Source organism: Symsagittifera roscoffensis, chromosome 6 (assembly GCF_963678635.1).
Source record: "Symsagittifera roscoffensis chromosome 6, txSymRosc1.1, whole genome shotgun sequence".
Classification (NCBI taxonomy): domain Eukaryota; kingdom Metazoa; phylum Xenacoelomorpha; order Acoela; family Convolutidae; genus Symsagittifera; species Symsagittifera roscoffensis.
Window position 1 is genome coordinate 18,583,627 of NC_087067.1, and position 25,094 is coordinate 18,608,720.

A 25,094-nucleotide genomic window follows, 5' to 3' on the forward strand; every position below is an offset into this window, starting at 1 on the left:
TATATTTCAATTAACTCCAGAAAAATTGCCTGACATGTGACCAAAAATACATTAAGACATGCGAAGTTTTTCCGAAATTTTCGACAAACGCACTGATGACAAAAATGCCAGGTCTGCAAAACAAGAAAAGAAGCTACTTGAGAAAACTCAGGTGCTGTGGTGTAGCGGTTATCACGTCTGCCTTACACGCAGAAGGTCTCCAGGTCGATCCTGGACAGCATCAGAAATCAATTATCATGCAAATGAGGAATAAGGACTGTACAAAGATTTTGCTCGTTGGAAATTATATTTCAATTAACTCCAGAAAAATTGCCTGACACGTGACGAAAATTCATTAAGACATGCGAAGTTTTTCCGAAATTTTCGACAAATGCACAAAACAAGAAAAAGAAGCTAATTGTGAAAGCTCAGGTGCTGTGGTGTAGCGGTTATCACGTCTGGCTCACACGCAGAAGGTCTCCAGTTCGATCCTGGACAGCATCAGAAAGTCGATTATTATAAAATGATGAATAAGGACTGTCCAAAGATTTTGTTCGTTGAAAATTTTATTCCAAGAACTCCTTAAAAATTGCCTAACATTTGACCAAAAATACATTAAGACATGCGAAGTTTTTCCGAAATTTTCGACAAACGCACTGATGAAAAAAATTCCAGGTCTGCAAAACAAGAAAAGAAGCTACTCGTGAAAACTCAGGTGCTGTGGTGTAGCGGTTATCACGTCTGCCTTACACGCAGAAGGTCTCCAGTTCGATCCTGGACAGCATCAGAAATCAATTATCATGAAAATGAGGAATAAGGACTGTACAAAGATTTTGCTCGTTGGAAATTATATTTCAATTAACTCCAGAAAAATTGCCTGACACGTGACAAAAATTCATTAAGACATGCGAAGTTTTTCCGGAATTTTCGATAAACGCACTGATGACAAAAACTCCAGGTCTGCAAAACAAGAAAAAGAAGCTACTTGAGAAAGCTCCGGTGCTGTGGTGTACCGGTTATCAGTCTGCCTCACATGCAGGTCTACAGTTCGCTCCTGGACAGCATCAGAAAGTCAACTATCATGAAAATGACGAATAAGGACTGTACAAAGGTTTTGCTCGCTGAAAATTATATTTCAATTAACTCCAGAAAATTGCCTGACACGTGACGAAAATTCATTAAGACATGCGAAGTTTTTCCAAAATTTTCGACAAATGCACAAAACAAGAAAAAGAAGCTACTTGTGAAAGCTCAGGTGGTGTGGTGTAGCGGTTATCACGTCTGCCGCACACGCAGAAGGTCTCCAGTTCGATCCTGGACATCATCAGAAAGTCGATAATTATAAAATGATGAATAAGGACTGTGCAAAGATTTTGTTCGTTGAAAATTATATTTCAAGAACTCCTGAAAAATTGCCTAACAAGTGACCAAAAATACATTAAGACATGCGAAGTTTTTCCGAAATTTTCGACAAACGCACTGATGACAAAAATTCCAGGTCTGCAAAACAAGAAAAGAAGCTACTTGAGAAAACTCAGATGCTGTGGTGTAGCGGTTATCACGTCTGCCTTACACGCAGAAGGTCTCCAGTTCGATCCTGGACAGCATCAGAAAATCAATTATCATGAAAATGAGGAATAAGGACTGTACAAAGATTTTGCTCGTTGGAAATTATATTTCAATTAACTCCAGAAAAATTGCCTGACACGTGACGAAAATTCATTAAGACATGCGAAGTTTTTCCGGATATTTCGACAAACGCACTGATGACAAAAATTTCAGGTCTGCAAAACAAGAAAAGAAGCTACTTGAGAAAACTCAGGTGCTGTGGTGTAGCGGTTATCACGTCTGCCTTACACGCAGAAGGTCTCCAGTTCGATCCTGGACAGCATCAGAAAATCAATTATCATGAAAATGAGGAATAAGGACTGTACAAAGATTTTGCTCGTTGGAAATTATATTTCAATTAACTCCAGAAAAATTGCCTGACACGTGACGAAAATTCATTAAGACATGCGAAGTTTTTCCGGAATTTTCGACAAACGCACTGATGACAAAAACTCCAGGTCTGCAAAACAAGAAAAAGAAGCTACTTGAGAAAACTCAGGTGCTGTGGTGTAGCGGTTATCACGTCTGCCTTACACGCAGAAGGTCTCCAGTTCGATGCTGGACAGCATCGGAAAATCAACTATCATGAAAACGACGAATAAGGACTGTACAAAGATTTTGCTCGCTGGAAATTATATTTCAATTAACTCCAGAAAAATTGCCTGACACGTGACGAAAATTCATTAAGACATGCGAAGTTTTTCCGAAATTTTCGACAAATGCACAAAACAAGAAAAAGAAGCTACTTGTGAAAGCTCAGGTGCTGTGGTGTAGCGGTTATCACGTCTGCCTCACACGCAGAAGGTCTCCAGTTCGATGCTGGACAGCATCGGAAAATCAACTATCATGAAAACGACGAATAAGGACTGTACAAAGATTTTGCTCGTTGGAAATTATATTTCAATTAACTCCTGAAAAATTGCCTAACATGTGACCAAAAATACATTAAGACATGCGAAGTTTTTCCGAAATTTTCGACAAACGCACTGATGAAAAAAATTCCAGGTCTGCAAAACAAGAAAAAGAAGCTACTTGAGAAAACTCAGGTGCTGTGGTGTAGCGGTTATCACGTCTGCCTTACACGCAGAAGGTCTCCAGTTCGATCCTGGACAGCATCAGAAAGTCAACTATTATGAAAATGACGAATAAGGACTGTACAAAGATTTTGCTCGTTGGAAATTATGTTTCAATTAACTCCAGAAAAATTGCCTGACACGTGACGAAAATTCATTAAGACATGCGAAGTTTTTCCGGAATTTTCGACAAACGCACTGATGACAAAAACTCCAGGTCTGCAAAACAAGAAAAAGAAGCTACTTGAGAAAACTCAGGTGCTGTGGTGTAGCGGTTATCACGTCTGCCTCACACGCAGAAGGTCTCCAGTTCGATCCTGTACAGCATCAGAAAGTCGATTATTATAAAATGATGAATAAGGACTGTGCAAAGATTTTGTTCGTTGAAAATTTTATTCCAAGAACTCCTGAAAAATTGCCTAACATGTGACCAAAAATACATTAAGACATGCGAAGTTTTTCCGAAATTTTCGACAAACGCACTGATGAAAAAAATTCCAGGTCTGCAAAACAAGAAAAAGAAGCTACTTGAGAAAACTCAGGTGCTGTGGTGTAGCGGTTATCACGTCTGCCTTACACGCAGAAGGTCTCCAGTTCGATCCTGGACAGCATCAGAAAGTCAACTATTATGAAAATGACGAATAAGGACTGTACAAAGATTTTGCTCGTTGGAAATTATGTTTCAATTAACTCCAGAAAAATTGCCTGACACGTGACGAAAATTCATTAAGACATGCGAAGTTTTTCCGGAATTTTCGACAAACGCACTGATGACAAAAACTCCAGGTCTGCAAAACAAGAAAAAGAAGCTACTTGAGAAAGCTCCGGTGCTGTGGTGTACCGGTTATCAGTCTGCCTCACATGCAGGTCTACAGTTCGCTCCTGGACAGCATCAGAAAGTCAACTATCATGAAAATGACGAATAAGGACTGTACAAAGATTTTGCTCGCTGGAAATTATATTTCAATTAACTCCAGAAAATTGCCTGACACGTGACGAAAATTCATTAAGACATGCGAAGTTTTTCCAAAATTTTCGACAAATGCACAAAACAAGAAAAAGAAGCTACTTGTGAAAGCTCAGGCGCTGTGGTGTAGCGGTTATCACGTCTGCCTCACACGCAGAAGGTCTCCAGTTCGATCCTGGACAGCATCAGAAAGTCGATAATTATAAAATGATGAATAAGGACTGTGCAAAGATTTTGTTCGTTGAAAATTATATTTCAAGAACTCCTGAAAAATTGCCTAACAAGTGACCAAAAATACATTAAGACATGCGAAGTTTTTCCGAAATTTTCGACAAACGCACTGATGACAAAAATTCCAGGTCTGCAAAACAAGAAAAGAAGCTACTTGAGAAAACTCAGGTGCTGTGGTGTAGCGGTTATCACGTCTGCGTTACACGCAGAAGGTCTCCAGTTCGATCCTGGACAGCATCAGAAAATCAATTATCTTGAAAATGAGGAATAAGGACTGTACAAAGATTTTGCTCGTTGGAAATTATATTTCAATTAACTCCAGAAAAATTGCCTGACACGTGACGAAAATTCATTAAGACATGCGAAGTTTTTCCGGAATTTTCGACAAACGCACTGATGACAAAAATTTCAGGTCTGCAAAACAAGAAAAGAAGCTACTTGAGAAAACTCAGGTGCTGTGGTGTAGCGGTTATCACGTCAGCCTTACACGCAGAAGGTCTCCAGTTCGATCCTGGACAGCATCAGAAAATCAATTATCATGAAAATGAGGAATAAGGACTGTACAAAGATTTTGCTCGTTGGAAATTATATTTCAATTAACTCCAGAAAAATTGCCTGACACGTGACGAAAATTCATTAAGACATGCGAAGTTTTTCCGGAATTTTCGACAAACGCACTGATGACAAAAACTCCAGGTCTGCAAAACAAGAAAAAGAAGCTACTTGAGAAAACTCAGGTGCTGTGGTGTAGCGGTTATCACGTCTGCCTTACACGCAGAAGGTCTCCAGTTCGATGCTGGACAGCATCGGAAAATCAACTATCATGAAAACGACGAATAAGGACTGTACAAAGATTTTGCTCGCTAGAAATTATATTTCAATTAACTCCAGAAAAATTGCCTGACACGTGACGAAAATTCATTAAGACATGCGAAGTTTCTCCGGAATTTTCGACAAACGCACTGATGACAAAAACTCCAGGTCTGCAAAACAAGAAAAAGAAGCTACTTGAGAAAACTCAGGTGCTGTGGTGTAGCGGTTATCACGTCTGCCTTACACGCAGAAGGTCTCCAGTTCGATCCTGGACAGCATCAGAAAGTCAACTATTATGAAAATGACGAATAAGGACTGTACAAAGATTTTGCTCGTTGGAAATTATGTCTCAATTAACTCCAGAAAAATTGCCTGACACGTGACCAAAAATTCATCAAGACATGCGAAGTTTTTCCGAAATTTTCGACAAACGCACTGATGACGAAAACTCCAGTGCGATCCTGGACAGAAAAAGAAGCTACTTGAGAAAGCTGAGGTAGCGGTTATCACGTCTGCCTTGCACGCAGAAGGTCTCCAGTGCGATCCTGGGCAGCATCGGAAAGTCGATTTTTTTCAAAATGATTAATAAGGACTGTACAAGGATTTTGTTCGTTGAAAATTTTATTTCAAGTAACTCCTGAAAAATTGCCTAATATGTGACCAAAAATTCATCAAGACATGCGAAGTTTTTCCGAAATTTTCGACAAACGCACTGATGACGAAAACTCCAGGTCTGCAAAACAAGAAAAGAAGCTACTTGACAAAACTCAGGTGCTGTGGTGTAGCGGTTATCACGTCTGCCTTACACGCAGAATGTCTCCAGTTCGATCCTGGACAGCATCAGAAAATCAATTATTATGAAAATGAGGAATAAGGACTGTACAAAGATTTTGCTCGTTGGAAATTATATTTCAATTGACTCCAGAAAAATTGCCTGACTTGTGACGAAAATTCATTAAGACATGCAAAGTTTTTCCGAAATTTTCGACAAACGCACTGATGACAAAAACTCCAGGTCTGCAAAACAAGAAAAAGAAGATAATTGAGAAAATTCGGGTGCTGTGGTGTAGCGGTTATCACGTCTGCCTTACACGCAGAAGGTCTCCAGTTCGATGCTGGACAGCATCGGAAAATCAACTATCATGAAAACGACGAATAAGGACTGTACAAAGATTTTGCTCGCTAGAAATTATATTTCAATTAACTCCAGAAAAATTGCCTGACACGTGACGAAAATTCATTAAGACATGCGAAGTTTCTCCGGAATTTTCGACAAACGCACTGATGACAAAAACTCCAGGTCTGCAAAACAAGAAAAAGAAGCTACTTGAGAAAACTCAGGTGCTGTGGTGTAGCGGTTATCACGTCTGCCTTACACGCAGAAGGTCTCCAGTTCGATCCTGGACAGCATCAGAAAGTCAACTATTATGAAAATGACGAATAAGGACTGTACAAAGATTTTGCTCGTTGGAAATTATGTCTCAATTAACTCCAAAAAAATTGCCTGACACGTGACCAAAAATTCATCAAGACATGCGAAGTTTTTCCGAAATTTTCGACAAACGCACTGATGACGAAAACTCCAGTGCGATCCTGGACAGAAAAAGAAGCTACTTGAGAAAGCTGAGGTAGCGGTTATCACGTCTGCCTTGCACGCAGAAGGTCTCCAGTGCGATCCTGGGCAGCATCGGAAAGTCGATTTTTTTCAAAATGATTAATAAGGACTGTACAAGGATTTTGTTCGTTGAAAATTTTATTTCAAGTAACTCCTGAAAAATTGCCTAATATGTGACCAAAAATTCATCAAGACATGCGAAGTTTTTCCGAAATTTTCGACAAACGCACTGATGACGAAAACTCCAGGTCTGCAAAACAAGAAAAGAAGCTACTTGACAAAACTCAGGTGCTGTGGTGTAGCGGTTATCACGTCTGCCTTACACGCAGAATGTCTCCAGTTCGATCCTGGACAGCATCAGAAAATCAATTATCATGAAAATGAGGAATAAGGACTGTACAAAGATTTTGCTCGTTGGAAATTATATTTCAATTGACTCCAGAAAAATTGCCTGACTTGTGACGAAAATTCATTAAGACATGCAAAGTTTTTCCGAAATTTTCGACAAACGCACTGATGACAAAAACTCCAGGTCTGCAAAACAAGAAAAAGAAGATACTTGAGAAAATTCGGGTGCTGTGTTGTAGCGGTTATCACGTCTGCCTTACACGCTGAAGGTCTCCAGTTCGATCCTGGACAGCATCAGAAATTCGATTATTTTTAAATGATGAATAAGGACTGTACAAAGATTTTGCTCGTTGGAAATTATATTTCAATTAACTCCAGAAAAATTGCCTGACACGTGACGAAAATTCATTAAGACATGCGAAGTTTTTCCGAAATTTTCGACAAACGCACTGATGACAAAAACTCCAGGTCTGCAAAACAAGAAAAAGAAGCTACTTTAGAAAGCTGAGATGTTGTGGTGTAGCGGTTATCACGTCTGCCTTGCACGCAGAAGGTCTCCAGTGCGATCCTGGACAGCATCAGAAAGTCGATTATTTTCAAAATGATTAATGAGGACTGTACAAGGATTTTGTTCGTTGAAAATTATATTTCAAGTAACTCCTGAAAAATTGACTAATATGTGACCAAAAATTCATCAAGACATGCGAAGTTTTTCCGAAATTTTCGACAAACGCACTGATGACGAAAACTCCAGGTCTGCAAAACAAGAAAAAGAAGCTACTTGAGAAAGCTCAGGTGCTGTGGTGTAGCGGTTATCACGTCTGCCAAACACGCAGACGTGATAACCGCTACACCACCGATCCTGGACAGCATCAGAAAGTCAATTATCAAAAAAATGATGAATCATGACTGTACAAACATTTTGTTTGTTGAAAATTATATTTCAACTAACTCCAGAAAAATTGCCTGACTTGTGACGAAAATTCATTAAGACATGCAAAGTTTTTCCGAATTTTTCGACAAACGCACTGATGACAAAAACTCAAGGTCTGCAAAACAAGAAAAAGAAGATACTTGAGAAAATTCGGGTGCTGTGTTGTAGCGGTTATCACGTCTGCCTTACACACTGAAGGGCTCCAGTTCAATTCTGGACAGCATCAGAAAGTCGATTATTTTTAAATGATGAATAAGGACTGTACAAAGATTTTGCTCGTTGGAAATTATATTTCAATTAACTCCAGAAAAATTGCCTGGCACGTGAAAAAAATTCATTAAGACAAGCGAAGTTTTTCCGAAATTTTCGACAAACGCACTGATGACAAAAACTCCAGGTCTGCAAAACAAGAAAAAGAAGCTACTTGAGAAAGCTGAGGTGCTGTGGTGTAGCGGTTATCACGTCTGCCTTGCACGCAGAAGTTCTCCAGTGCGATCCTGGACAGCATCAGAAAGTCTATTAATTTCAAAATGATTAATAAGGACTGTACAAGGATTTTGTTCGTTGAAAATTATATTCAAGTAACTCCTGAAAAATTGCCTAATATGTGACCAAAAATTCATCAAAACATGCGAAGTTTTTCCGAAATTTTCGACAATTGCACTGATGACGAAAACTCCAGGTCTGCAAAACAAGAAAAAGAAGCTACTTGAGAAAGCTCAGGTGCTGTGGTGTAGCGGTTATCACGTCTGCCAAACACGCAGACGTGATAACCGCTACACCACCGATCCTGGACAGCATCAGAAAGTCAATTATCAAAAAAATGATGAATCATGACTGTACAAACATTTTGTTTGTTGAAAATTATTTTTCAACTAACTCCAGAAAAATTGCCTGACTTGTGACGAAAATTCATTAAGACATGCAAAGTTTTTCCGAATTTTTCGACAAACGCACTGGTGACAAAAACTCCAGGTCTGCAAAACAAGAAAAAGAAGATACTTGAGAAAATTCGGGTGCTGTGTTGTAGCGGTTATCACGTCTGCCTTACACGCTCCAGTTCGATCCTGGACAGCATAAGAAAGTCGATTATTTTTAAATGATGAATAAGGACTGTACAAAGATTTTGCTCGTTGGAAATTATGTTTCAATTAACTCCAGAAAAATTGCCTGACACGTGAAAAAAAATTCATTAAGACAAGCGAAGTTTTTCCGAAATTTTCGACAAACGCACTGATGACAAAAACTCCAGGTCTGCAAAACAAGAAAAAGAAGCTACTTGAGAAAGCTGAGGTGCTGTGGTGTAGCGGTTATCACGTCTGCCTTGCACGCAGAAGGTCTCCAGTGCGATCCTGGACAGCATCAGAAAGTCGATTAATTTCAAAATGATTAATAAGGACTGTACAAGGATTTTGTTCGTTGAAAATTATATTTCAAGTAACTCCTGAAAAATTGCCTAATATGTGACCAAAAATTCATCAAAACATGCGAAGTTGTTCCGAAATTTTCGACAATTGTACTGATGACGAAAACTCCAGGTCTGCAAAACAAGAAAAAGAAGCTACTTGTGAAAGCTCAGGTGCTGTGGTGTAGCCTTTATCACGTCTGCCTCACACGCAGAAGGTCTCCAGTTCGATCCTGGACAGCATCAGAAAATCAATTATCATGAAAATGAAGAATAAGGACTGTACAAAGATTTTGCTCGTTGGAAATTATATTTCAATTAACTCCAGAAAAATTGCCTGACGTGTGACGAAAATACATTAAGAAATGCGAAGTTTTACCGAAGTTTTCGACAAACGCACTGATGACAAAAATTCCAGGTCTGCAAAACAAGAAAAAGAAGCTTTTTGAGAAAGCTCAGGTGCTGTGGTGTAGCGGTTATCACGTCTGCCTCACGCAGAAGGTCTCCAGTTCGATCCTGGACAGCATCAGAAAATCAATTATCATGAAAATGAAGAATAAGGACTGTACAAAGATTTTGCTCGTTGGAAATTATATTTCAATTAACTCCAGAAAAATTGCCTGACGTGTGACGAAAATACATTAAGAAATGCGAAGTTTTTCCGAAAATTTCGACAAACGCACTGATGACAAAAATTTCAGGTCTGCAAAACAAGAAAAGAAGCTTTTTGAGAAAGCTCAGATGCTGTGGTGTAGCGGTTATCACGTCTGCCTCACACGCAGAAGTTCTCCAGTTTGATCCTGGACAGCATCAGAAAATCGACTATTATTAAAAATGATGAATAAGGACTGTCTTCATGGAAATGTACCGGAATTTGCTGGAGAGCAGCTCTCCGAGCAATTCCAAAAATGACGAAAAAACTTTTTTAATTGAATCTCCGCGGAGAAGAAGAATAGAAGGCACTGCCAGAGCACCTTTCTTTGGAACGTTGCCTGAAGAAGAGTGGGAATTCATCAAAAAGACCACGAAAATAGGACAGGATTTAGTATGGATAGAGTTGCCTTCATGGAAGAGGTCTGGACGGTAGTTCAGAGCTACGGGACTCAGTCTATGCTGAAAACAGGTCTCAACAGAATACTAATGCAGGAAATCCTTGACAAACTCGACGATTGTGAAGGGAGATTGAGCGAGTTATTGATCGACTCGGCCACTGACGTGAGTAAGGCAAATTCTCCGATAAAGGCAACACCGCAAGAAGGCAATGATGAAGTAGTGTATCTGTCAAGAACCAGAAAAGGAACGATGCGATCAAAGATGGTGACTGACAAGGTTAACGATATGAAAATGAAACTTGGCAGCAAAGTGACATTGAGGAAAGCTGGAAAAACGAAGGTGGACTCTGAAATCTCGGTAAAAGCTGACAACTCAGTCAAAAGAAAGCGCGTCGAAGAAGCCATGAACATGGGACAGGGCGATGGCCGACTTCCTGGCACGAACAGAATGTTGACTGATGTAGATATGGTGCCACCCATTCTCATGGCGGGATTAAATTCAGCCAGTTATAAAACCAAGAGGAGTGACCGCACTCTGACTGGAGCAACGTTAGAAATGGAAATACTTAGCCAATGTGGAGAGAGTACCCTACAAGATTTCAATTCGAATCATGGAAAGAAAAGTGTCGGAGGACAGCTAGTCCCAGTGGAATGCAACCGACTGATAGTGTCGGAAACCGAATCGATTGATGAACCCGCTGGTGGATACATGGAGATGGTGGAATACAGAAACTCGGCTAGAGGACACTTAATTGCTCTAGAAAAAAAAGTGCTATGGAAGGTTACTTAGAGACGATGATACAAGGCACAAACATGAAGCAGAAGTCACACGGAACTCTGGTCTCTTCTGAGATGCACGCGGAAACGATAGACCAGTTGGTGAGCCTACCATGGAGAGCAGTAGTGTTACAGCACTTCGAAGAAAAAATGAGAATCATCCTGAAGATACACGCTCTGATAGCGATACCCTATGCGAGAAAAGGATTGCAACTCAGTTTCGCTTGCTGCATGACTGGGCTGACACAGGGGGAATACGACTCAGAAGAAAGAAAAAGATTGAAGGGAGAGAAGATATTCTTAATGACGAGCATGAGAGATCTAATGACCCAAGAAGGAGCGACAATAGCGCTCTCTGTTTCATTCAATTCATGCTGGAACAAATATCAGTGCCGGCGTTGAACACTTGTGTCAAGATGCTAAAGGAAGGCGATGAACGAGCGAAAATTTTACTCTTATTAGCACTTTTGGACATCCATCAGAGTAAACCAATGCGAGTTAATATGAAGGAACCTGTGGAATTGGAACCAATGAAGAAGATTGACGAAATAAGGAGATTCTCTAACAAGGAGATGAGGCTTACAAAAGAATCTATGGGAGCACTGTCGAAGTCCAATGAATAATGTGGACTGATCAGGAAGGAATCGTACAGTTATGTATCCGGAATTGTAGGGATTGCGTATAATCCTTTCATAAATGAAGACATACGCGATTGCTTCTTCGATTACGAGCAAGCAGAGTTGCTAAATTTCATGACGTCAAGAATTGCAACGATAAGAAGCGCTGCTACTCAGCAGGCCAAGCTGGGATTAGTCTTGGAGGAAAAAATGACTGCACCTTCAGTGCCAAAATCGGACAACCGGGTAGAATTTGGATTGGGATTCTCAGACGAACTGCTAAGAACGAGTCTAATGGTGGTGTGGGAATTGATGAAACCAGCTTGGTATCCGAGTCCTAACGTCGATTCGATATTGCGTGCAAGACAGGACGTGCAGAGGGAATTGATTTCAGACTGTAACTTGCCTGACCTGAACATCTTTTACAATTTGATGACGACAGCCTCTAGGAGCAACGGAGAAGACAAAGTCGAGTTGCCTGGCTGGGAACCAGAGGACTGGGTTAAACCTGGTAGCTGTCTGGCGAAAGTCTGTGGACAGGAGGATCACATCTGTGGAGGTCTGGATTGTGTGAAGATTAACGATATTGTTTGGGAACATCGTAAGGAAAGCAAAAACGGAAATGGAATTGATTGCAGATTGCCATAGAGGAACTGAGGTGAATCTAGTGACTGCACTAGGATTCTTTAGCAAGTTTGGTTCTTTAGAGTCACCATTGAATCTAGAACAAAAGCATGAGATGGTCACGGCCATCAGTGTAGAAGTGTTTTCCGAGAGTATATTGGAAAGTGGAGGGAAGAGATCGAGGTGGAGATGAACATCCGGCACAGCGAAACCTATCGTAGACCGTCGACAGCGCGTTATTTAGTGTGATGAACATTCGCCGCAATGTGCAAGAGCAGATACCCAGTGCATTTCGTAGCGGTGGATGTACAGTCCTTATTGCACTGATGACGAAAACTCCAGGTCTGCAAAACAAGAAAAAGAAGCTACTTGAGAAAGCTCAGGTGCTGTGGTGTAGCGGTTATCACGTCTGCCAAACACGCAGACGTGATAACCGCTACACCACCGATCCTGAACAGCATCAGAAAGTCAATTATCAAAAAAATGATGAATCATGACTGTACAAACATTTTGTTTGTTGAAAATTATATTTCAACTAACTCCAGAAAAATTGCCTGACTTGTGACGAAAATTCATTAAGACATGCAAAGTTTTTCCGAATTTTTCGACAAACGCACTGATGACAAAAACTCTAGGTCTGCAAAACAAGAAAAAGAAGATACTTGAGAAAATTCGGGTGCTGTGTTGTAGCGGTTATCACGTCTGCCTTACACGCTCCAGTTCGATCCTGGACAGCATAAGAAAATCGATTATTTTTAAATGATGAATAAGGACTGTACAAAGATTTTGCTCGTTGGAAATTATGTTTCAATTAACTCCAGAAAAATTGCCTGACACGTGAAAAAAAATTCATTAAGACAAGCGAAGTTTTTCCGAAATTTTCGACAAACGCACTGATGACAAAAACTCCAGGTCTGCAAAACAAGAAAAAGAAGCTACTTGAGAAAGCTGAGGTGCTGTGGTGTAGCGGTTATCACGTCTGCCTTGCACGCAGAAGGTCTCCAGTGCGATCCTGGACAACATCAGAAAGTCGATTAATTTCAAAATGATTAATAAGGACTGTACAAGGATTTTGTTCGTTGAAAATTATATTTCAAGTAACTCCTGAAAAATTGCCTAATATGTGACCAAAAATTCATCAAAACATGCGAAGTTGTTCCGAAATTTTCGACAATTGTACTGATGACGAAAACTCCAGGTCTGCAAAACAAGAAAAAGAAGCTACTTGTGAAAGCTCAGGTGCTGTGGTGTAGCCTTTATCACGTCTGCCTCACACGCAGAAGGTCTCCAGTTCGATCCTGGACAGCATCAGAAAATCAATTATCATGAAAATGAAGAATAAGGACTGTACAAAGATTTTGCTCGTTGGAAAATATATTTCAATTAACTCCAGAAAAATTGCCTGACGTGTGACGAAAATACATTAAGAAATGCGAAGTTTTACCGAAGTTTTCGACAAACGCACTGATGACAAAAATTCCAGGTCTGCAAAACAAGAAAAAGAAGCTTTTTGAGAAAGCTCAGGTGCTGTGGTGTAGCGGTTATCACGTCTGCCTCACGCAGAAGGTCTCCAGTTCGATCCTGGACAGCATCAGAAAATCAATTATCATGAAAATGAAGAATAAGGACTGTACAAAGATTTTGCTCGTTGGAAATTATATTTCAATTAACTCCAGAAAAATTGCCTGACGTGTGACGAAAATACATTAAGAAATGCGAAGTTTTTCCGAAAATTTCGACAAACGCACTGATGACAAAAATTTCAGGTCTGCAAAACAAGAAAAGAAGCTTTTTGAGAAAGCTCAGATGCTGTGGTGTAGCGGTTATCACGTCTGCCTCACACGCAGAAGTTCTCCAGTTTGATCCTGGACAGCATCAGAAAATCGACTATTATTAAAAATGATGAATAAGGACTGTCTTCATGGAAATGTACCGGAATTTGCTGGAGAGCAGCTCTCCGAGCAATTCCAAAAATGACGAAAAAACTTTTTTAAATGAATCTCCGCGGAGAAGAAGAATAGAAGGCACTGCCAGAGCACCTTTCTTTGGAACGTTGCCTGAAGAAGAGTGGGAATTCATCAAAAAGACCACGAAAATAGGACAGGATTTAGTATGGATAGAGTTGCCTTCATGGAAGAGGTCTGGACGGTAGTTCAGAGCTACGGGACTCAGTCTATGCTGAAAACAGGTCTCAACAGAATACTAATGCAGGAAATCCTTGACAAACTCGACGATTGTGAAGGGAGATTGAGCGAGTTTTTGATCGACTCGGCCACTGACGTGAGTAAGGCAAATTCTCCGATAAAGGCAACACCGCAAGAAGGCATTGATGAAGTAGTGTATCTGTCAAGAACCAGAAAAGGAACGATGCGATCAAAGATGGTGACTGACAAGGTTAACGATATGAAAATGAAACTTGGCAGCAAAGTGACATTGAGGAAAGCTGGAAAAACGAAGGTGGACTCTGAAATCTCGGTAAAAGCTGACAACTCAGTCAAAAGAAAGCGCGTCGAAGAAGCCATGAACATGGGACAGGGCGATGGCCGACTTCCTGGCACGAACAGAATGTTGACTGATGTAGATATGGTGCCACCCATTCTCATGGCGGGATTAAATTCAGCCAGTTATAAAACCAAGAGGAGTGACCGCACTCTGACTGGAGCAACGTTAGAAATGGAATTACTTAGCCAATGTGGAGAGAGTACCCTACAAGATTTCAATTCGAATCATGGAAAGAAAAGTGTCGGAGGACAGCTAGTCCCAGTGGAATGCAACCGACTGATAGTGTCGGAAACCGAATCGATTGATGAACCCGCTGGTGGATACATGGAGATGGTGGAATACAGAAACTCGGCTAGAGGACACTTAATTGCTCTAGAAAAAAAAGTGCTATGGAAGGTTACTTAGAGACGATGATACAAGGCACAAACATGAAGCAGAAGTCACAAGGAACTCTGGTCTCTTCTGAGATGCACGCGGAAACGATAGACCAGTTGGTGAGCCTACCATGGAGAGCAGTAGTGTTACAGCACTTCGAAGAAAAAATGAGAATCATCCTGAAGATACACGCTCTGATAGCGATACCCTATGCGAGAAAAGGATTGCAACTCAGTTTCGCTTGCTGCATGACTGGGCTGACACAGGGGGAATACGACTCAGAAGAAAGAAAAAGATTGAAGGGAGAGAAGATATTCTTAATGACGAGCATGAGAGATCTAATGACCCAAGAAGGAGCGACAATAGCGCTCTCTGTTTCATTCAATTCATGCTGGAACAAATATCAGTGCCGGCGTTGAACACTTGTGTCAAGATGCTAAAGGAAGGCGATGAACGAGCGAAAATTTTACTCTTATTAGCACTTTTGGACATCCATCAGAGTAAACCAATGCGAGTTAATATGAAGGAACCTGTGGAATTGGAACCAATGAAGAAGATTGACGAAATAAGGAGATTCTCTAACAAGGAGATGAGGCTTACAAAAGAATCTATGGGAGCACTGTCGAAGTCCAATGAATAATGTGGACTGATCAGGAAGGAATCGTACAGTTATGTATCCGGAATTGTAGGGATTGCGTATAATCCTTTCATAAATGAAGACATACGCGATTGCTTCTTCGATTACGAGCAAGCAGAGTTGCTAAATTTCATGACGTCAAGAATTGCAACGATAAGAAGCGCTGCTACTCAGCAGGCCAAGCTGGGATTAGTCTTGGAGGAAAAAATGACTGCACCTTCAGTGCCAAAATCGGACAACCGGGTAGAATTTGGATTGGGATTCTCAGACGAACTGCTAAGAACGAGTCTAATGGTGGTGTGGGAATTGATGAAACCAGCTTGGTATCCGAGTCCTAACGTCGATTCGATATTGCGTGCAAGACAGGACGTGCAGAGGGAATTGATTTCAGACTGTAACTTGCCTGACCTGAACATCTTTTACAATTTGATGACGACAGCCTCTAGGAGCAACGGAGAAGACAAAGTCGAGTTGCCTGGCTGGGAACCAGAGGACTGGGTTAAACCTGGTAGCTGTCTGGCGAAAGTCTGTGGACAGGAGGATCACATCTGTGGAGGTCTGGATTGTGTGAAGATTAACGATATTGTTTGGGAACATCGTAAGGAAAGCAAAAACGGAAATGGAATTGATTGCAGATTGCCATAGAGGAACTGAGGTGAATCTAGTGACTGCACTAGGATTCTTTAGCAAGTTTGGTTCTTTAGAGTCACCATTGAATCTAGAACAAAAGCATGAGATGGTCACGGCCATCAGTGTAGAAGTGTTTTCCGAGAGTATATTGGAAAGTGGAGGGAAGAGATCGAGGTGGAGATGAACATCCGGCACAGCGAAACCTATCGTATACCGTCGACAGCGCGTTATTTAGTGTGATGAACATTCGCCGCAATGTGCAAGAGCAGATACCCAGTGCATTTCGTAGCGGTGGATGTGAAAAGTACGAGGACGATCGTGGATCAAGCCTTCTCAGTGCCGAAGTGCGTAAGATTAGCGAGGATGTCAGAAAAGTCTTACGAGTTATTATGCAAGATGTTCTCAGCAATTCCAGAGAGAACCAAAGGAGAGTTAGAACCGATACTGGGAAAGAAGTTCATGGGATACGCCAGTGGGAACTTCAGTGATTTTGAAAGACAGAAGTAGAAAGGATTAACAGCCACAGATTACAATGCGGTAGACGAGAATGATGAAATCCACCAAGTGATGATGGAAGTGGAACCACTACTGGAAGCGTTGGGAAAGCGTAATTAGAGGAGCATCATGTTGACACATGATGAGTTCCCCTGCCATTGCTGGCTACAAACATGGTGGTATCCCGGGCGTAGTAATCTGTTGTTGATCTGGGACTGTGGAGAGCTGCTCTGCATGGGTTTACTAGATTCATCACAGCCCATAACGATAGCGATAGTGGGAGTTATGATGGCGATACGATGGCTGGAAGCTCATGTGAAAGAGAACAATCAACAAGAAACGCCTACGAAAGAGCAAATGCAGGAATTGAATGTTCTAAAAGTTTTAGATCTTTTTGAGACAACGTGCAAAATCCTGAACATTCCGATGGAAGTGAAAAAGATATGGGCCAGAAGACGACTGATGCCATGCTTTAGAGCCAACGTGACTGCATCGTTGTACGAATATGCCAAGAAGCATATGTCGAAGCACAGAAGAGTGTACAGTGCGTATCAGCTGGACATTGGAGCAGGAGCTTTCAAGCGAGCCTTTGTAACTCATCAGAATGCAGTGACCACCGCAGTAAAGAGGACGTCTAGAATAAGTGAATATGACGGGAGAGAAAGAGAAGAAATGTTGAAGGAAGACTTGGAGAGAAACGTGACTTTTTGCCTCCACAACAGCGTCTGCCGAAACCGGGAAACTAACGTTGATCCTCTACCGAAAAACAAGATGCAAAAAGAAGAAAAATTAGAAGAATTTAGAAGTTTTAGAACTTCTAAACGACGGAAACAAAGAGTGAAGAAGGAAGTATACAACGAAGCAACGACGGAGAAGATGTTTTGTGTGTCAAAAACTCAAATGAGAAACAAAGCAACTAAGTTTGCAATTGAAACTGAAGAGAAAACATTTAGTTGCATTTTGAAGATTAAAGAATTGTTGCATTTATAAATTCGCGTTGTGATTTTAGTTAGTGGCTTTAGAGACACGTACTATTTTTTTAGAAAGGCTTGAGTGGAGAGTATATTAAATATTCCAGCCTGCATGACTGTTTTTAATCAACTGAGATGACTGATCCTTTTGTGGTGATCTGAAAGGCTTGGGTAATCTCTTGAAGACGGAGATTATTTCATTGTTCCTTCTAACCACCGAGTTCCTTAATTTTAAAATTCAGGACCAATAACAACTAAATTTCCGAAGGGAAGAAGCATAGTAGGATAATTTTATTTTGTTGATTGGCTGGACCGTCCTGCGTCCCAACACTTTTTAACCTAGGAGAAAAAGTTTTAAATCGGGACATAGACATTAGAAGTCAGAAAAAATGTTTTATTTTCAGTCATATCCTCGAAAGTGCAGAATAGTGAAAGAATTTGGAAGGCTATAATAGTGTAGTATGATGCCATTTGTATTTTGCAGTGAGTCGATGTGACGTGGATAAAGGTGGTTACATGCATTTTGTAAATTCGGTTCGATGGCACTGTACTATTTTGATGAAGACTACAAGACTCAACGAGGACGTTGACCGGGCTGTCCGGGGAGTATGTGACATTCGACCAGAATGTATCAAAATGCAAGTTCGAATTCGAGTTTTTATTGTGACATCGGAGTGGGAAGATAAACGGTGTTAACGAATTAGTGGTCTTAATCGTTCATTTTGACGAACGCGGAAGGGTTAATTTGGACTGACATATTAATTTTTAGAAATTCGTTCGAAAAGAAAGACACGTGGTAACGTCGAAATTTCGCGCCAACTGAAAACTGCGAAAAGAAAAGAAGAGCAACTGAATTCGTGGAGAAAAACAGTGAACAACAGTTGTGAGAGACAGATCGAAATTGGAATAGCAAACGAAGATCAGACCATTCCGAGTTGCAACGATTGTGCCGCTACAATCTTTACAACACGAATCCCGAGAATCAGGAAGTATTCGGACGACGTGTCCAGCCTTCGAGAATAAACAAAAGCGTTATTTGCCCGGATTCCAGAATCCGGAGGGGTCTCGGCAGAAAACTGTAACTCTCTGTTTTTTGAACTTTTAGCTTCTGGTGATGTCATGAATTGAATTAATAACATCTAAATTCGTTTTCAGATTATGAGAAGCTAGGAGTTAAGGGAAAGGATTGATCGATCTTCGATGGAGATGATCATTTTTATCTACTGAATAAAAACATTAGAAATATAATAAATAAGTAGTAGCCCTATTTTTAGGAGTGACCTCGTGGTCTGGGGATACTGCGACCCAGCCATGAGCTCACTATTTCTGCAAGTAATTAAATTAATTAGAGCGTTCTGATCGAAGCCGGAAACAGTAACGTTTTGTCGACCCGATGTAAGAAAGACCACCAAACGAACTGGCTTTGGCAGAAACGGTGAAAAGCATGTAGAGCTGTGTTTAGACGCTAGTCAGTCGTTTTAGAATCTAGCTTTATTTTCCGTCGATATGTACTTCCGGCCGAATGTTACAACACCATGGTTTTCAACCCTTCTCTCATCTTCTGTGTGAAATATGTATTTTCGGTTTCCGACTCATCTTTTATCTTCTCCGGAATTTGACCCCTGTCATCGTCTCCTATCAGAGAAAATCGTAAAATCCCGGTCGCTCGTTTCTGTTCCCCACGTTTGGCATTGGAGTTGACTCGATTACTTTGTTTCCCCTCCCCCGCTTAAAATCTGGTCTGGGGTCTCTAGAACAACAGGATTGTTCTCATGTGGTTCTGTCTACTCTTTCTCTTGAGCTTTCTCATGCTTCTCTCGTTCCGGTACTTTGTTTGTTTCTTATTTCTTCGTTCTGGTTTTGAAGTTAAATAAACAGCAAATTGTTAAGAACAAAACGTTTTACCATTAGGAGTTTTATCGATGTTTTTTGCTCGACCAAATTGAATTATCGAGCTTTCCCAAATCATGATGACGACCCTGTTTTGACCCAAATTTTTTTGCGCAAATTGGCTGGTGACGCAAAAAAAAAATTTGTTTCAAAATAGGGTCGTGTTTCGTATTTCTTCGTTCTTTTTGAAGTTAAATTGACCTAAAATTTAATTAGAAAGACTAACCCGATTCTACGATTCAGGGTAGTATCGTATTTCTTCGTTTTAGATTTTGAAGTTAAATAAAAAGCAAATTGTTAAGAACAAAAGTTTCACAATCTGGGATAACCTCTGTTATATCTAGGATAGGGTAAAAATTGACCTAAATTTTAATTAGAAATACTACCCCGATACTACGATTCAGGGTAGTATCGTATTTCTTCGTTCCTGAATTGAATTAATAACATCTAAATTCGTTTTCAGATTATGAGAAGCTAGGAGTTAAGGGAAACGATTGATCCATCTTCGATGGAGATGATGATTTTTATCTACTGAACAATAACAATAGTAATATAATATATAAGTAGTAGCCCTTTTTTTAGGAGTGACCTCGTGGTCTGGGGATACTGAGACCCAGCCATGAGCTCACTATTTCAGCATGTAATTAAAATAATTAGAGCGTTCTGATCGAAGCCGGAAACAGTAACGTTTTGTCGACCCGATGTTAGAAAGACCACCAAAAGAACTGGCTTTGGCAGAAACGGTGAAAAGCATGTAGAGCTGTGTTTAGACGCTAGCCAGTCGTTTTAGAACCTCGCTTTATTTTCCGTCGATATGTACTTCCGGCCGAATGTTACACCACCATGGTTTTTAACCCTTCTCTCATCTTCTGTGTGAAAGATGTATTTTCGGTTTCCGACTCATCTTTTATCGTCTCCGGAATTTGACCACTGGCATCGTCTCCTATCAGAGAAAATCGTAAAATCCCGTTCGCTCGTTTCTGTTCCCCACGTTTGGCATTGGAGTTGACTCGATTACTTTGTTTCCCCGCCCCCGCCTAAAATCTGGTCTGGGGTCTCTAGAACAACAGGATTGTTCTCATGTGGTTCTGGTTTTTGAAGTTAAATGAACAGCAAATTGTTAAGAACAAAACGTTTTACCATTAGGAGTTTTATCGATGTTTTTTGCTCGACCAAATTGAATTACCGAGCTTCCCCAAATCACGATGAAGACCCTGTTTTGACCCAAATTTTTTTGCGCAAATTGGCTGGTGGCTCAAAAAAATTTGGGTCAAAACAGGGTCGTGTTTCGTATTTCTTCGTTCTTTTTGAAGTTAAATTGACCTAAAGTTTAATTAGAAATACTAACCCGATACTACGATTCAGGGTAGTATCGTATTTCTTCGTTTTAGTTTTTGAAGTTAAATAAAAAGCAAATTGTTAAGAACAAAAGTTTCACAATCTGGGATAACCTCTGTTATATCTAGGATAGGGTAAAAATTGACCTAAAGTTTAATTAGAAATACTACCCCGATATTACGATTCAGGGTAGTATCGTATTTCTTCGTTCTGGTTTTTGAAGTTAAATAAAAAGCAAATTGTTAAGAACAAAACGTTTTACCATTAGGAGTTTATCGATGTTTTTTGCTCGACCAAATTGAATTGTCGAGCTTTCCCAAATCATGATGAAGACCCTGTTTTGATCTAAATTTTTTTGCGCCACAAGCCAATCTTCACAGAAAAAAAACAAAAAAGACGCTTTTGGAAGGTTTTGACCCAAAAAGCGTTTTTTGGCGCGCGCTTCTTTGAAAAATCTTTTAAAAATTTTTAAAAACGCCTTATAAAAGTTTTTAGGGTAGGTTTTGCATAGCACCCTGCTATCACTGTTATATCTGGGATAACCTCTGTTTTATCAAGGATAGGGTAAAAATTGACCTAAAGTTTAATTAGAAATACTAATTTAGCGGTTTTGTTTGTTAATCTTATATTGGTTGTGTCTATTGTACGATCCATATCATAGACTTATTACACGCTAGCGATGAAATTAGAGCTCGTTTAATGCGGCTCTCAGATTTTTAAACAGAAGTTCAGTTTTGTTTTTCTCTTTCGTCGCTTGTAGGACCAGCCTGCTGTGTGGAATGCGGACGCAGCAGTTTGTTCAGCCCAAGGGTGGAGGCGACATCAGAGACCTGAATGTGAACAGTGAGAACTGGGCAGTGGTGAAAGCGTGTCTCGTTGCAGGAATATATCCGAACGTGGCTTTTTTCAACAATGCACACAGGGAATTAGTCACCAAAAAACTGTCAGAGGTATTTAGAACGCAAATGATTTGCCGGAAGCGTATTCATGTTCAAGATTTTGACCACCTAATCTCTCCTTAAGTTTGATGTCCAGTTTGGGCGGGCGAACAAATTTAAAAGTTTTAAGAGGCTGTGGGCGAACAATTTTAAAAATTTCTAGAGACACAACATTTGGAGCCGAAGCACACTTTCGCAAGGTGCGGGAACCCTTTTGAAACAGCAAATTGCATTTTCGAGCATTTTGTAAACTTTTGACCGGAAATTTTGTTGTTCTGTCGCCACTCCCCTCTCCCAAATACATCATATGTTGGCGCTGAAGCGCTCTCCTGAATAACCCTTAATGTTAGAATTGTGTCGGAAAATAAAAGTCTCCGAACAAAATCGACGAGGATCAATGGGGTGCCGAGGGGTTGAGTGCGAAAAAGAGTTACCTTGGCTCAAAGAGTCATATGCAACTAGATATGCGGGGCTGTAAAAATAGCATATAGATAAACTAGCACATACTTTTGCGAGCTTCACGTGATATCGCGGGCTTTTTGTAACTAAACTTGCCATTCTGGAAGAGCAGTACATATCGTGGTTCTGAAATAACTGGACGAACATTTCGGCATGGCCATTTAGTGGCAGATGCCTGACTGTATATTCATGTTCGCTATTTTTTTTTCAAGAAACAACTGAATAAACTTAAGTCAATTCTTTTTTGCATTTTTATACAATCAAATTCTTGCTATAAAATAATGAGACGGTAGCCGAAATGGTTTGGATAGTATTAGTATCAATAAATCTGATTGGCTAATAGCAGGACCCTAGGGTTCGTTTTGGTGAAATCCCTTCATAAATTCTTTTATAAATAAAAGCCCCTGAAAGGGCCCCAAATGGTTGAAAAACATCAACCTATTACGGAGCTAACAAATATATATCTTATAGCTGTAGGTCAGAATTGTAATTCACCTTGCAGAAAACAAAACATTTTGGACGAACCGAGAAAAAGACTTAAATATATAAGAACTTATCCCTAACAACATAACATTAACACCAAGATAAGAGCAACATTGTCAAATGGCGACAGAGATGGTCACGTTTCTTCTGCAAAAATCTTAAATTGAGAAAACTATCCGAGCACATAAAAGCCAATCAATTATTCTACTTATCAGACTTTCAGCGTTTAAAAAAACTGACTTTACCACAACTTTTTTCCAAACACTCAACGATTCAGCATCGAAAATTTACCAGAAGACAAAGACTATCACAACAACGATACTCATTAAAATTTTCAACACAATATCACGTGGACACCCTTTCACCTTCTTTATTCAGTACCAAAACATCATTAGGCAACAACGCGAACTTGTTGGGATCAAGTTTCTCAATCAATAGAACAAGCAATCCACGACTTATCCGCATTTCTGACCTTGCCACAGGTTACCACAATCGAACCTGGAGTTCTCATTTATCATTGAGATATCTCATTTAAGGCTTAAGTTCCTAACTTATTCACAATAGCTGACTCCACCAATTTTCTCCTCAAAATCGCCGAACTTATGGCCCCCAAGGCGATACTTAAAAAATTTAAGAGGCTGTGGGCGAACAATTTTAAAAATTTCTAGAGACACAACATTTGGAGCCGAAGCACACTTTCGCAAGGTGCGGGAACCCTTTTGAAACAGCAAATTGCATTTTCGAGCATTTTGTAAACTTTTGACCGGAAATTTTGTTGTTCTGTCGCCACTCCCCTCTCCCAAATACATCATATGTTGGCGCTGAAGCGCTGTCCAGAATAACCCTTAATGTTAGCATTGTGTCGAAAAATAAAAGTCTCCGAACAAAATCGATGAGGATCAATGGGGTGCCGAGGGGTTGAGTGCGAAAAAGAGTTACCTTGGCTCAAAGAGTCATATGCAACTAGATATGCGGGGCTGTAAAAATAGCAAATAGATAAACTAGCATATACTTTTGCGAGCTTCACGTGTTATCGCGGGCTTTTTGTAACTAAAGTTGCCATTCTGGAAGAGCAGTACATATCGTGGTTCTGAAATAACTGGACGAACATTTCGGCATGGCCTTTTAGTGGCAGATGCCTGACTGTATATTCATGTTCGCTATTTTTTTTTCAAGAAACAACTGAATAAAACTTAAGTCAATTCTTTTGTGCATATTTATACAATCAAATTCTTGCTATAAATTAATGAGACGGTAGCCGAAATGTTTTGAATAGTATTAGTATCAATAAATCTGATTGGCTAATATCAGGAACCTAAGGGTTCGTTTTGTTGAAATCCCTTCAAAAATTCTTTTAAAAATAAAAGCCCCTGAAAGCGCCCCAATTGGTTGAAAAACATCAACATATTACGGAGCTAACTAATATATATCTTATAGCTGTACGTCAGAATTGTAATTCACCTTGCAGAAAACAGAACATTTTGGACAAACCGAGAAAAAGACTTAAATATATAAGAACTTATCCCTAACAAAATAACAGTAACACCAAGATAAGAGCAACATTATCATATGGCGACAGAGATAGTCACGTTTCTTCTGCAAAAATCTTAAATTGAGAAAACTATCCGAGCACATGAAAGCCAATCACTTATTCTACTTATCTGACTTTCAGCGTTTAAAAAAACTGACTTTACCTCATCTTTTTTCCAAAAACCCAACGATTCAGCATCGAAAATTTACCAGAAGACAAAGACTATCACAACAACGATACTCATTAAAATTTTCAACACAAAATCACGTGGACACCCTTCACCTTCTTCATTCAGTACCAAAACATCCTTAGGCAACAACGCGAACTTGTTAGGATCAAGTTTCTCAATCAATAGAACAAGCAATCCTTGACTTATCCGCATTTCTGACCTTGCCACAGGTTACCACAATCCAACCTGGAGTTCTCATTTATCATTGAGATATCTCATTTAAAGCTTAAGTTCCTAACTTATTCACAATAGCTGACTCCACGCATTTTCTCCTAAAAATCACCGAACTTATGGCCCCCAATGCGATACTTAAAAAATTTAAGAGGCTGTGGGCGAACAATTTTAAAAATTTCTAGAGACACAACATTTGGAGCCGAAGCACACTTTCGCAAGGTGCGGGAACCCTTTTGAAACAATAAATTGCATTTTCGAGCATTTTGTAAACTTTTGACCGGAAATTTTGTTGTTCTGTCGCCACTCCCCTCTCCCAAATACATCATATGTTGGCGTTGAAGCGTTCTCCAGAATAACCCTTAATGTCTTAAATTGAGAAAACTCTTAAATTGAGAAAAC

The 25,094-nt window shown here is 40.0% G+C and overlaps 1 protein-coding gene and 28 non-coding genes across 29 annotated transcripts in view; all 29 read left to right on the forward strand.

Annotated features, from left to right (window-relative positions):
- The window catches only part of LOC134848630 (uncharacterized), a 244,181-nt gene that overhangs the window by 183,183 nt on the left and 35,904 nt on the right, over window positions 1-25,094 (forward strand). Inside the window, exon 4 of the mRNA XM_063866148.1 lies at window positions 21,642-21,831. Coding sequence (XP_063722218.1) covers window positions 21,642-21,831 — 190 coding nt within the window. The remainder of the gene's footprint in view (window positions 1-21,641; window positions 21,832-25,094) is intronic.
- On the forward strand, window positions 151-223 carry Trnav-uac (transfer RNA valine (anticodon UAC)). The gene has a single exon. It is a non-coding gene; the product is annotated as a tRNA-Val (tRNA).
- Window positions 411-483, forward strand: Trnav-cac (transfer RNA valine (anticodon CAC)). The gene has a single exon. It is a non-coding gene; the product is annotated as a tRNA-Val (tRNA).
- On the forward strand, window positions 694-766 carry Trnav-uac (transfer RNA valine (anticodon UAC)). The gene has a single exon. It is a non-coding gene; the product is annotated as a tRNA-Val (tRNA).
- Trnav-cac (transfer RNA valine (anticodon CAC)) lies at window positions 1,234-1,306 on the forward strand. Its single transcript has one exon. It is a non-coding gene; the product is annotated as a tRNA-Val (tRNA).
- On the forward strand, window positions 1,517-1,589 carry Trnav-uac (transfer RNA valine (anticodon UAC)). Its single transcript has one exon. It is a non-coding gene; the product is annotated as a tRNA-Val (tRNA).
- Window positions 1,801-1,873, forward strand: Trnav-uac (transfer RNA valine (anticodon UAC)). Its single transcript has one exon. It is a non-coding gene; the product is annotated as a tRNA-Val (tRNA).
- Window positions 2,086-2,158, forward strand: Trnav-uac (transfer RNA valine (anticodon UAC)). The gene has a single exon. It is a non-coding gene; the product is annotated as a tRNA-Val (tRNA).
- On the forward strand, window positions 2,347-2,419 carry Trnav-cac (transfer RNA valine (anticodon CAC)). The gene has a single exon. It is a non-coding gene; the product is annotated as a tRNA-Val (tRNA).
- On the forward strand, window positions 2,633-2,705 carry Trnav-uac (transfer RNA valine (anticodon UAC)). Its single transcript has one exon. It is a non-coding gene; the product is annotated as a tRNA-Val (tRNA).
- Window positions 2,918-2,990, forward strand: Trnav-cac (transfer RNA valine (anticodon CAC)). The gene has a single exon. It is a non-coding gene; the product is annotated as a tRNA-Val (tRNA).
- Window positions 3,202-3,274, forward strand: Trnav-uac (transfer RNA valine (anticodon UAC)). Its single transcript has one exon. It is a non-coding gene; the product is annotated as a tRNA-Val (tRNA).
- Trnav-cac (transfer RNA valine (anticodon CAC)) lies at window positions 3,743-3,815 on the forward strand. Its single transcript has one exon. It is a non-coding gene; the product is annotated as a tRNA-Val (tRNA).
- Window positions 4,026-4,098, forward strand: Trnav-uac (transfer RNA valine (anticodon UAC)). The gene has a single exon. It is a non-coding gene; the product is annotated as a tRNA-Val (tRNA).
- On the forward strand, window positions 4,310-4,382 carry Trnav-uac (transfer RNA valine (anticodon UAC)). The gene has a single exon. It is a non-coding gene; the product is annotated as a tRNA-Val (tRNA).
- Window positions 4,595-4,667, forward strand: Trnav-uac (transfer RNA valine (anticodon UAC)). The gene has a single exon. It is a non-coding gene; the product is annotated as a tRNA-Val (tRNA).
- On the forward strand, window positions 4,880-4,952 carry Trnav-uac (transfer RNA valine (anticodon UAC)). Its single transcript has one exon. It is a non-coding gene; the product is annotated as a tRNA-Val (tRNA).
- On the forward strand, window positions 5,442-5,514 carry Trnav-uac (transfer RNA valine (anticodon UAC)). Its single transcript has one exon. It is a non-coding gene; the product is annotated as a tRNA-Val (tRNA).
- Trnav-uac (transfer RNA valine (anticodon UAC)) lies at window positions 5,727-5,799 on the forward strand. The gene has a single exon. It is a non-coding gene; the product is annotated as a tRNA-Val (tRNA).
- Trnav-uac (transfer RNA valine (anticodon UAC)) lies at window positions 6,012-6,084 on the forward strand. The gene has a single exon. It is a non-coding gene; the product is annotated as a tRNA-Val (tRNA).
- On the forward strand, window positions 6,574-6,646 carry Trnav-uac (transfer RNA valine (anticodon UAC)). Its single transcript has one exon. It is a non-coding gene; the product is annotated as a tRNA-Val (tRNA).
- Window positions 6,859-6,931, forward strand: Trnav-uac (transfer RNA valine (anticodon UAC)). The gene has a single exon. It is a non-coding gene; the product is annotated as a tRNA-Val (tRNA).
- On the forward strand, window positions 7,143-7,215 carry Trnaa-ugc (transfer RNA alanine (anticodon UGC)). Its single transcript has one exon. It is a non-coding gene; the product is annotated as a tRNA-Ala (tRNA).
- On the forward strand, window positions 8,006-8,078 carry Trnaa-ugc (transfer RNA alanine (anticodon UGC)). Its single transcript has one exon. It is a non-coding gene; the product is annotated as a tRNA-Ala (tRNA).
- Trnaa-ugc (transfer RNA alanine (anticodon UGC)) lies at window positions 8,861-8,933 on the forward strand. The gene has a single exon. It is a non-coding gene; the product is annotated as a tRNA-Ala (tRNA).
- Window positions 9,147-9,219, forward strand: Trnav-cac (transfer RNA valine (anticodon CAC)). The gene has a single exon. It is a non-coding gene; the product is annotated as a tRNA-Val (tRNA).
- Trnav-cac (transfer RNA valine (anticodon CAC)) lies at window positions 9,714-9,786 on the forward strand. Its single transcript has one exon. It is a non-coding gene; the product is annotated as a tRNA-Val (tRNA).
- Window positions 13,282-13,354, forward strand: Trnav-cac (transfer RNA valine (anticodon CAC)). Its single transcript has one exon. It is a non-coding gene; the product is annotated as a tRNA-Val (tRNA).
- Trnav-cac (transfer RNA valine (anticodon CAC)) lies at window positions 13,849-13,921 on the forward strand. The gene has a single exon. It is a non-coding gene; the product is annotated as a tRNA-Val (tRNA).